At 37.8% G+C, this 12,676-nt stretch overlaps 1 protein-coding gene across 11 annotated transcripts in view; it reads left to right on the top strand.

Moving 5' to 3' along the window:
• Positions 1–12,676, top strand: part of LOC105388453 (dachshund homolog 1) — a 126,594-nt gene that overhangs the window by 91,271 nt on the left and 22,647 nt on the right. For all 11 annotated transcript variants that reach the window (XM_048624363.1, XM_048624366.1, XM_048624365.1 and 8 more), the window contains one exon: positions 6,100–6,183. In XM_048624363.1, the coding sequence (XP_048480320.1) occupies positions 6,100–6,183 (84 nt within the window). The remainder of the gene's footprint in view (positions 1–6,099; positions 6,184–12,676) is intronic.

Genomic DNA, 12,676 nt, shown 5'->3' with positions numbered 1-12,676 from the left:
TGTATCATTCTATATCACTTTAAAACTCTTTGAGATGCAAACGTATTCCTCGATGTACATTTGGTTTTCATAACGAACAGAACTGTAACTACAATTTCAACATCATCATTTATGTATCGTAAGTGGCTCCCAAAGTCATCACCATTAAAGCAAGATATCAAAACTGCTCGTGTGCTTTCAACAGCGGTGAAACGTAGTAACATCCTATCATGACAATGCTTTAACAATTCTTAATATTTAAACGCAGCATAAACCAAGGTTTACAGGGTTGTTTCGGTCGCGCCAGCGTATCTCGAGCTGTGCTTTCTTTCGCCTTGCGTGCGCTTGGGGGTTCAAGGTAGACTGGTCGTTCGTGGTAGAGTCTCAGGGGTGAATGGGGTAGCTTGTCGTAGTTATAATTTACATACGGAATTACAAGCGGAAATATGGTCGACACACTCGTTTATGATTGCGGTTGTGTAGAAAACATTACGTTGAGCTCCGCTGAGATACGATGACAGGGGCTTCCCGCTAGACCCGGCCCTAGCGCTGATATGTGGGAAATACAGGGTATTTCATGTGCGTGTTGTTTGTTACCTATAAGGGAAAATGTATTCTATAGGTAGAACCACAAGTCGGGCAGAGAAAATCTAATTAAAGCGAAAGTCGCACTTAAATCTTACAGAAATAAAAAAAGTCGTTCCAAAACTCAAGTAACCATAAAAATAATTAAAATTAATGTGCTGTGCATCTTTGAAATTAGACATCTTATTCGGACCCCCACTTTTTCTACCGCGAATTGAAATAAAATAAGTCATAGCTGGCACCTGCTCCCGCCGCGGGAACATTACACACATTAATATTATTTATATGCACTTAAACTCGAGCAGCCAGCCGCAACATCGCCAACTTTGCACGAAAATGAAAAATTACCGGTCAAAAAAACGCCAAATAAGAACGAACTAATGAAAGCTTAGAGCCATTCGCATAAATCTCCCTTACATTTTTAATACCAATATATCCGAGGGGAACTCGCCTCGACCGGGAAGAAAAATAATTCTGAAACAAATACGCGCGGTCTCCCGTTTATATCTTATTTAAATACCACCAGATGCTGGCTGCTTATAAATGTGTATATTTTTTAATCGGTGTTTTACCTGGAGACATAATGGTATCGGCCGATCTGCCGTCAGCTGGAGGTTGGAGGATACGCAACTTTATCATGAGCGTGGCTTATTTAAAAATCCCTGTTGGTAAAAGATCTCTCTGCGATCTTCGACAGCGAGCCTTTACATGATATAATATTATAAATATCGTGATATAAAAATGAGTCATTTTACATTAAGTATACCATTTTGTTGCTAAAGATTAAGTTATAATATTGATATAACTTCCAAGACAGACAGAATACAATGCTACCTACACATGCACTTCATTAAATCGAAACAAATTCAGTGACTGTCAAAACTCCGAACAACTTTATTGTTGTTCCAACAATACCAGTGGAACAAGACATAAGTATTTTATTCGGTTCGTTACCTAAGCGTTTCGGTATCGTATCGAATCTCGAGAGTCGTGTCGTCTCATTAAAATAATACTGCGCTACTGGATAATGTTATCCGCTGTGTTGCGATCTCGATCGCCTGCGCGTGCGCCGATAACGCCGAGAGTTATTCCGCCGGCCACGATACGATACGATAGCTTTTTTAAATCCATTTTCACAAAGACATCTTCATTATTTGTTTTTCTTTCAACAACATTGTCAGCGTTCCGGCTAAATTAACTCAGCGTGAGATATTCAAACTCACGATGAAAGAATACCTACACCTTGGTACATAACTTAATCATATATTTATGGAGTTATGAGCCTCACGCATACGAATAGAAGTAAACAAAATTCAACAAAATAAAATGCTTGTATGACGCTGTATAAAGTGCTGTCTTTTTATAAGGGTCCCTTTAGATCTTGCCAAAATGGCTCTTATTTGAAATCCCCAAAATTCAGTCTAGCATGCAAAGGAATAAAGCAAGATTTTACGATCTAATTTTCACACATAATAAAGTGACGTAATTCTTATGATTATTAGCGTGGAGACTGCGGGAATAATCCTCCGCAGACAGCGTGTGACATAAGCTGAAAAAATCTAATAACAATAAAATCAAATTGCCCCGTTTGCAAATTTAAGAAAAAAAGAGAATGGGGAAAGAATTTCCATTTTCCACGCCACGACATTCATGGTCGTTACTTTTGGATTTATCATTCGCGGGACTCGCATAATTTTGGTTTACAATTAGATTGTTGCAGGATCAAGATTTCCCGCCCCAATTTCGGAAACGCACCTTAGTTCAATCGTTAAATCATAATTTTAATCCAACAAAAGGCATTCGTAATGAATCAAATCCCGCTTCCTATTTAAGCTCTAAAAGTGCTTAAATCAACAATATCCCTCAGTAATATTTCCTTTGGTTATTACTATTAAAATTTCACCTTAAGACCTCCGGAGTGTTCCGCCGACTCATTCGAGCGAATCTTCCTTTATTTGAAAGAGGGAACTTTTGTTTCCCTCACGAAAGAGCAGTTTCGGTCGCTTTCACCTTAACGCCCGTTTAAATTATTTCGCCAGTTTTGAGTCGTAAATTTTAGGCAGACTTTAATTGTTATTTTAACTGCGAGCTCTACTTAGTCTTTGCAGTAGCGAGGGTCGAGAAATATGTCTTCATTCTCTTTTCCATGACTAATGTTTTCATTTGAGAAAACTCGTGTTTTTGTAATCGGAAGAAAAGTTTCTTGTCGTATAAACCTCTCATATTTATAGGTTAAAAACGAAAAAGTAAAGATGATCTCGTGGGCTGACGATGACAACTCTCTGAGGGGCATCACATTCAAAATTTAAATATTATTGTTGTTTTTACCGAGTGGGCGAAATTGAAGAGAAATAGAATTTACTTCACGACCCTTCGAGACTACAAAACGGATTGTATTTCCGACTAAAAAAATAATGTAAAAAAAGTTTTGACTTTTCTGCTGTACCAACAGTGTAATATTTTTCTTCGATTTTGTCAGGAGTTTCATAAGTGCTGTCGATTATTTCAAAAACTAATTGCTTTTAAGGTTAAGCTTAATATCTCTGGAGTGTTATTAAATTGCGTAACCCAAATCGATCCTTTTGTTTATGGGTCTCGATCCTTTCAATCATCTATCGGCCATTGAGTTTCGGTATCATAATAATTGTCCATAATTACATATTCCCTTGAACCGGGCTCATCGTTTTTATTGTTATTTTATTTATAAAGTAATAATTTTTTCCTCAGACCGCGACTCGATCAGGTTTTAAATTTGATTGATCCGATATAAAGATCGATTTAATAATGATCATGTGTTTCGTTTTGGCGTTTTTGTTTTTCTCTTGTTTTGTCGATAAACGTTTTCATTGGTTCCGAATTAGCTCTCTCTGTTTAGTGTTTGGGTTGAATGATTTATTGGCTACTAATTTACATGTAATTTTAAATTCGAATTAACTATAATTTTGAGCTTTTTCAAAAGTATCCCATTATTACATTGTGATCAAAGATAACATAACGTTCTTACCAAAAATAAAAACACTTTAATATATTTTTTCCATTTTACGTTAAACTTATTAGCTGCAAGACTGATCTTGCAGTGTCGTCGCAGATAAACAGTGAGCGCCCGAAAGCTGAACAATACATACATCGGTAGGCTCTAGCTACTTAGTGCGCGGACCACCGGGGGCAGCTTTTGTTAAGGGCACACTACAAACTACACACGGCACAGAGCGCGAGATGGTGAGATACTGCATGCCGACGCGGCCGTAATGGCCATCCCTCGGCTCGGGTAATTTACGTCTCATGTGCGAAACCACTCTTAACTAAAAGCCCTCTAAATTACAGCATACACCTGGATTGATTCCAAATTAATCTCGCGCGGAACGCGGCCTTTTTTTATGAATCTCTTGATTCGATTCTCAAGAAATAGTGATCGATTTTAATTAAAATCTTTACTCTAGCCGTTGGTGCCATATTTTAACCTCTAGGTTGATTGATAAGTTTTTCCTGTCTGTGTGATTTGCGAAACCTGAATTTTCATTACACCAGAGCTAAAAATTTACTATTTGAGGCTAGCTCTAAATTACGGTAAAAATAGTACTGTAAATTGTAACAAAATCTGATACATTTCGGTAATCGCTGGAGCTTGCTGTAATGGCCATGGTCATATTCGCCATATCTTATTCCGGCCATTATAATACCCGGCCAACTACAAGTTAACTTGTTTCAATGTTATCGCAAGATTTTTGTCTCGCGATACGTAAAAACTTTGTAACGAGCTAAACCGGCAGTTATCGCGATACTTCCAACGTAATATACATGTCTATGCCTGTAGATTTATATCTTCATTAGTTTGTTTTGCTGTAATTATGGATGACATTTTAGTTCTTTAGACTACAGTTTTGATTTAGTTTACATTCTTAACGTATCTTTACATTGAAATGTAACTTTGAACTTTATTGTAACTTTAGTTTATGAGATTCACTACACAAAACTATAGATCTACACACATTTTCCCATATAATTGACTAAGTCTTTGAAACACATTTTACTATCATTTAATACGATTGGCTCTCCTGCAGTTGTATCAATATGAATGTTGGCTACGATAAAGCTTGTTTCTAATAAGCTGTAAGCTCCGCGGTAATAATTAAAAGGCTTACAGAATAATTAAACGGGACAAACCTCTCGGTACGAACAGCGGTATTGCGGGGCCCACTAATATTGTCGTTATGGATTTCATTCGAGTACAACACTCCAACGTAGACTTGCCAATTATGGCTCTATTGCTTTGTGTTGTGTCGTTTGTTATGTTATTATTGATATTTAATGTTGAAAATTACTAGGTCTGTGCAAAACTTTCTTAAATTGGATTCTCCTACTAGCATAGCATAATACTTATACATATACATACTTGGTAGTATCTTATTGTTAGCACCAGTTAGCTCATCTGTAAAGTAGTAGTGTTTATAAAGTAAATACGCGTATTTTCATTAAAATTTCTTGATCTACAATTATCACACCATTTGTCTAAATTTCCAAAGATTCAGATTCATTTATTTACCTACTGAAAATACAATATTTAATTCAAAGTTCATTTATAAAACAAACGCTACGAAATGAGATGTATAAAATAAACTAGACTCAGTAGAAGGCGTTAAAGCACAGCAGGTTAATCAAGGAGATCCCTTACGATCTCCATTAGATAGAGCAAGTGACTTGGCTAATAGAATAAGGGGCCGAATTACTAGGCGACGGGTGGTGTGACCTCTTTCTATTCAAATTTCACTCGTATCAGCCGTTGATTGCGCTCCGTATGTCCTTGCGTAGCTACTTGCAGAGATATATCAGGCTGATGAATTTTCTTCGGGTTATACGACAAATAGTACGTCAAAACTTTATTAAAAACCGCGTGGAATATCCCATTGACTTTTTACGAACCGACTTCGAAAAAAGGAGGACATTCTCAATTCCTCTGTAGGTATATTTTTTTGTACATATTTGTATTTCGACTACGTATACACAAACATAAAACACTATATTCTGTACTCAGCACAATGAAATGACAATTAACTAACTTTTTAATTAATCAGTTTATCTAAACATCGAAGTTAAACGTAATATTGTTTCGTATTGAAAGGGATTTAGAAGTGGGAGTTGGTGCCCTAATCACTTACGTCAGGTTGATCTTAATTGAATGTTATGCAAATCTCTCCATGGAACTCCTTCACAATGGTACCCGGATTCCGAATGAGTTAATCCATGTTTATGTTCCTAATCGGCCCCTTGGTTACTGCCTTGTTGCCGGTTTAGCCAACTGGTAAATTTATACAATGTCTTTTGCAAATGAATATTCAATCTTAACTTTCTAGAAAACCAATGTTTGGGTTATTACCATTGCTTACCGTTTTAAGGGAAAAATCATCGTGGTCGTAGCAGGTCTTAGTAAATTCTCTACATTTATGTGAAAATTCTGAAAGTTAATATTTTAGATGCTCTTTTAAGTATAAGTCGGTTTTTTACATTTTAATCTAATATAATTTCTGTTTGTTTCAGCTGAATTAAAAATGGACGTGCTGAGAGAACGAGAGGTCAAAGACAACATGGAGAGGCAACTTGTAGACGAGCAGAAAATGAGAGGTTAGTAAATTTCTTAAATTCAATGCTCCATGTTAGGTATTTTCTATGATTGAACAATCTAAATTTGTGTTTCAAATACATCGGTTGCCTTATTTAAAAAACTTTAATAAACGTCTTAGTGATGGTACCTATTAACGGTATTTTTCTCACTGGTTTAGAACTTTAAACAACCTTTAACAAACAAAAAACGAAAATATCATAAGTCTGCGTTTCTTATGTTGTATAAAGTATGTCCACTGAATCGGTAACCACATGAACAACCACTGCAAACAACAAAATAGGATGTAATTTCAATGCGTTCATAAATCACGGATCGCGGCCCGCATTAGCTACAATTAGCCTCTCGCAAACAGAAGATCTTATTACCGCACCATTGTCTTCCTCCTCGCAGTGTTATTTATTTCCAACATTAAAACTATCATATTCATTATTTTCTTCGCTATCTACTCTTTTATGTTTCCAATTTCCTTTTCGTGCCACCGAGTCATCGTCCCGACTTGAAGTTCCATTATCAGCTATTGTTTGTTCCACCACAATATCTTGTGGGTGTATAATTGATACCATTTTTATGTGGATATTCACACGAATAACTTCGGTCTGCCTCTTATTAGTCGAACTTGAATTGCGGCGGCCTGGGAATGCAGCAGATATGAACGTTAGCTACAATTTATCGGCGCATTGATAGTTTTATGGGTTGCGTTGACGTCAGTATAATTACGTTATTTGTTAAGACAATTTCGCTTCGAAGATGGTTTGTAGGTTGTAGTTTACTGGGAGATTTATAGGGGTAAGTGAATCTATGTAATTCCTCATAATTTATACTGTAATTTGTCATTAAGTATAAACTTACAAATTATATTGTGGAATAACTATCTAAATACCTACTTCATTATTACGAAACTTAGCTTTTCATTTTCGACCATAATAAAACTAAAGAATTTCACTAAACATTTCACCCCTTCGCACTAAAAGGTTAATTCGGTTTGCAAAACAACAATACCTACCCTTTCTTAGCCAATAAAACATTCCCTCAGACATCGAAAAGAAAATCAACTGAGTGGATATAACCTTTTACACAAAATGTCAAGCGAAAAGGCGACACGGTGACTGGTGACCCGCCAGTCGAAGTAACACCTTGAGACAAAGGGTTTAATTCTATTGAGGCTCTATCACTTCACAAGATATTCTCATCTTTAATACTTATAGCTGCAAAGTTTGCTTTCAATCAAACAGCCGTCTAAATTGAGGGCACCTTCAAAGAAAGTCAAACAAAATGTCATTTCCCGTTATTATACTAGCTCAGTAACATTTGTTTTAGTAAACATTTTTGAGTGTCGACTCCATTAAAATTACATCTAACATAGTTACCACGGGTAATAAAGTAGTTATCCTTCAGACAGCTTTCATTACAATGGCTACTGGTTATAAATTGCATATTTATTGATAGAGAAGTGATCGTCTTGCCTTCCATCTAGCTCAACTCATTTACTTTTTATGCCATATTGTAATAAAATAATAGTAAAGTTAATAACACTGCCATCGGCTGACTAACTCCAATTGCCACCGTAGGCCGCCGTGCGTCCTAAGCGCATTTTGTTTGATTAATGCTTTATTTACACGCTTCACCACAAATTGAACTCATTATTGGATTATAAATATTATAATTGTAGCTTATATTATGTTAACGACCATTTCTGTTTGATGAGTTCTAGTTAAGTTTGCAACAATTTATGAATTGGTCTCTACAATGTTTGACATGTTTTACAAAAGCATAAAACGCTTAAAAAATGTTTGCCGTTACCCATGATATGAAAGCGATGACACAATTCGTATCGCAGTGAGCATGGAACACGTCGGAAATTGGATCTGGAATTGCATTGCAAAGCAATAGACATTCAAACATGAATCAAACGGAACGCCTCGCTCTGAATGAGTGAACAAAGAGAGGTCCGCACACATATTTCACTCGGTGAATGAACGCGATTGTGATACGGACCACAACTGTTAATTGCCAAAAACCAATCATCAGATAGCGGCTTGCACTATGCGTCCAGTGAAATATGCCTTTAGTTCACTCGCCGGCCGAACTCTACGTTTCCGATACCATCAATTTTAAATTCGGCCAATCCATTTATTTTAACACATTAATCAAATGTAAAGGGCTTAACGCAAGTTTTGGTAGTATTTTTATTGAATATCTTCTCTTGTAATTTCCTCTAAAAAATTCATAACGAAACAAACTCAAAAAGAAAATCAAAAGATCCATAGATAGTGGCAGAATTTTAATTTAAATCCACCTCAAAACGTATTTACTCGCGCTCCTTATTCGTTCTAAAACTTTAGTTTTGGTCGAAGCGCGCCCGAGCCGCGTATGATCTCGTGAGGATCCAATAACAATCAATCAGCCGGCCGATCGCGGTCCATCCGCCGTGGAAATGGGAATACGCCGAGCTAATCAACGGGCGCGATGGAAGCCTATTCATAAACGATATTGTATTGAATCGTCTACTATCGCGACCTAATCCAGTGCATTCAATGATATTAAACTTGCGAGAACAATTACTCATTTTGATTTATTCGATTATAATTGAGTTGGAGTTGTACCCTCAAGGGTGAGTTCGTTCATTAGTGGAGGAATGAGGGCGATGTCCTGTGGGTTGGCAAGTTTCGAGACGTCTTCGGGCGCTGATTCCCGGCCGGGGCCGCTATGCGATATGCCTTGGATTGTTAAAGGGGTCGCACTCGGGATGACAACTGAAGATGCAGATGTAAAGTCGAAACATAAAGGACCTGCGAAGTAATTTGGGCACATTTATATCAAGCACAGGTACACATTGTTTTTAAATAATGACATCTAAATTTAAAATTGAGTTGCTAAGCAAAAAAAAAGATTTTTTTATAGATAAAATGTATAAAATATTATTTATTGTGGAAAACCAAATTAAACTAAAGTTAGCTTAAATATACCAAAACTGCCTTTTTGCCAGCATTTATAGTCATCGCTTATAGTCATTTTTACAAGGATAATTAAGGCACTGAATATAATCTATTAAGTAATTATAATAAAATTCTAAACTCTACATACTGCTGTTACAGCCTCCTTTACATTACTTCTCAAGCAGGTTAGGTAAAACCAATATTTGGTTCGTGGCACATTATATCTAACATTTTCCAAGTATTGTTCCGCGAAGTTCGATTGTTCGTAGGAAAATGTTCCAAGTACATCCCTGCGGCACCGCTTCGTCTCAAAACTTACACGAGGAAGATATAATTCCAGTGTACAATGGATTGTATAATTAAATAACATGTAGCCCGTAACATTAACGTCTTGAAAGGGTTCGCAGTCGAAATGTTACGCCAATTATGTGAACATTATGTTCGGAATGGAGGGTTCCGTGTATGTGCCCGGGCATATTTCAAATGGCGAACGAGTAATACGACTTCTTTGATAAATTAATTGAGTTCCTAAGAATATTGGATTTCTTACATAACATCTTTGCCCAAATTTTCATTACTTCCAATATTTATATTTCCAAACTAAACTACACACAAATGCTTAGAGTAAACTAATACAATGCCTAACTATAGTTCCCTCCGGCAACATTGTATGGAATCATTATCACGACGGACAGGCGAGTGATCAAATTCAAATGAAATCATTTAGCTGGCGGACAATCGTATCATCATACGTCAGTAAGTCATCATAGGATTGATTTACTGACGTTTGCACCCCAACACTGTAAGCTGACGCCGAGCTACAACGAAAATTAGTCAGGACTTGAAATACTGAACAATATTTTCTGTTAACTAGATTTGCTTGTTAGTTAGCACTGTTAACGACTGTTTGCTGTCTAAAAAAGTATTCTAATAATATATTTTTAACATTTTGTCAAGTGAAGAGAAGCCATATTAATTTAATTGAACGGCACATCCATGACGTTCGCTCCTCCTCGTGCACATCCAATGCAATCTGCGCTATCAAATGCGAGCGTATTCGGGCGCCGCTATTGTGTGTGCGTTTAGACAGGAAACTTGCTATTACATGACACAGCCCTAAGCACCGCGCGGCCGCTCGGCTTTCATATCAAACAATTCACTTGCTACGTTATCATCGGCCCTTCAGCTGCCATAATACGCGCCACCATTGACCAGCTTACAGTCTCGTTTCACCAATTTGCACGGTGAAAAATGATGAACGTCTCACAAAAGAATTCACAAATGAGAAACGAGTGTTCATCAAGAAAATGCCAACGATTCTTCACGCAGAGTTCTGCAGTGGAGAGATCAAAAAATATTTCCGATAACCGGCAAATCCCGACCGCGGAGCGACGTGCCGGCGCGCCGGACGCCGGACGCCCGGCCCGGCCGTGTCCGGAATTCGATTAACGACTCGTATTATAACCTCTTCTTCGTTATTTTTTTATCCGCGGGAATTATGTTTTTTTGCAGTCTGAGGTCGCACATCGAAGTTATCGGCGCTACGGCAGAAGTTTTCACGAGCGGCGCCGTGTAAATATTTGCGATTAACTGTCCGTTGCTGTGCCGTGGTTTCGTGTTCGTGTTGCTTTTTCCCTGAGGTTTCCGTCGGCGGCCAAGAAAAATGTGCTACCGCAGGGAATTCGTTCATTTCGTCCGTCATCTTCGCACATTCGGTACACTTCTTAAAGTATTTTTTCTTTATTGGTGCAAAAAGTTATTCCCATAAGCTCTCGTGTTCCCGGTTCGTGTTTGTTTCTATCAGTTTCATGTCACGCAGTCGCGGTGGCGTCCTCTACGTGACATATTTTCGATATCGTCGGATGGAGGCACCTAGCGGCTCAAGTACTGCGAGATCAGCGTACGGCTTTATGGGAGTCAACTTTCTTTACTTTCTGGTTTAATTCGTCATATTATTTTTATGATATCTTATACAACTTAACATTTAGTTTTAGGTATTTAAATTAATTTTACCATTTACTTTGACGACGCTTGTTGAGCTGATGATGACGATGTGCTGCACAGAATTACAAATGGCAGATTTAACAGTTTATCTAAATACTTACAAGTAACCTTCACATGTCTTCAAACAAACAACACTCGCCCCCGAACATCGACCAATCCGGGGGAGAACAATCATTCAGTCATATTTGCGGCAAATGAAGCGCAGTATGGACGCGGGCGGCGTGAGTAATGCGGACGATTAGATCCGGGGGGGTCACTCTATATCACGAAAAACTAAGTTACAGCCAGCCACGACTCTATCTCGTTGTGCTGGTTGCACGATAGCTCCCGTTCGTTAGTTTTTCGTCAGTATAGAGTGACCCTCCTGGTCCGGACCAAGCCGGACGCCCGCCTAAATGGAAACTAGATTAGGAAAGAGTAAAAAGTTTGCAATTAGGGGGTCAAGAGAAATTTTGCGTTTCCTAGACCGTGATGGAAGGTTTTCTCAATAATTTTTGGATGAACATAAAAAAACTACTAAGTATACGAAATAAAATAAAAAGTGTCGATACTACATTAGAGCTTTTAAAGCATTAGCGAGAAAACAAACATTTATTGAATCATTGTCCTTCACTCCCCATAACTTTAACATCCGAATGCCGAACCGCCCGGCGCTCACTTACAAGGCAGTAAGTGAATTTTCTTAAAAGGGAGTCAATCTGATGTCCGCCGACGAGCAAACACCATTTTCTACTTAGCGGTCTCTGTCTTCAACTATTGTTTCGTTGATTCACCGCCAATTTACACGACCACGGTGTTTCGTTTTACGGATACTTATAAACACGTAACGGTTATACAGACTAGAACTCTTTAGCCTATAATTATAAATGATTCCTGGGAAAATATAAGCTAGACTTCGAGTAGACGTCTTGTGAAAAGCTCACTGCCGTTAACAGCTAATAAGCAACTCAGATTTTCCTTCCGAGGAATGAATCCGGAGAAGAGTTAATTACGTAACCTTAAAATAGATATCGCTATTAACGGAGTTGTAATTCCTTATTCGACATTTAATTTAACTAGCCTTCACCATAATAACGAAACGCAAAGCTCAAGCGTAAGCGGCCTTGTAATTACTACTACTGTAATTATATCCCTTGTAACGAAACAGAACACATTCAGTACAAGAGCGATGCTAATCAAGACCCTATTCAGATTCATTACACGGGAATCGCAATAAATATTATATAACGCGCTAATAAAATCTTGCACGGAGCGAATGTAATAATAAAATATTACGAGACCGGAGATTTTGTCTAATTAATTTTGTACGTACGTACATATGCTGTGAGGCTGCAGCGTCTTGGGAGCCACATACAGTAAGAAGTAAGTGAGGGGGTGAAGGGTGGGAACGGGGGAGGAGGGGCCGAAACCGATCCGCGCAGTAACTGGAAACTGGATACAACAACGAGGTAAATTAAAATTTATGATTGTATGAAGTTGTTTCAGCATTTCGATGTGTGGTAGCTAAGATGGTTTTCTTTGAAAACTGAAAGCGGGATCCAATCTGAGGTTT

This window comes from Plutella xylostella, chromosome 12 (assembly GCF_932276165.1).
Source record: "Plutella xylostella chromosome 12, ilPluXylo3.1, whole genome shotgun sequence".
In the NCBI taxonomy this organism is placed as follows: Eukaryota; Metazoa; Arthropoda; class Insecta; order Lepidoptera; family Plutellidae; genus Plutella; species Plutella xylostella.
The sequence above is the reverse complement of the archived record's forward strand: the minus strand, read 5'-3'. Positions and strand labels throughout refer to the sequence as shown.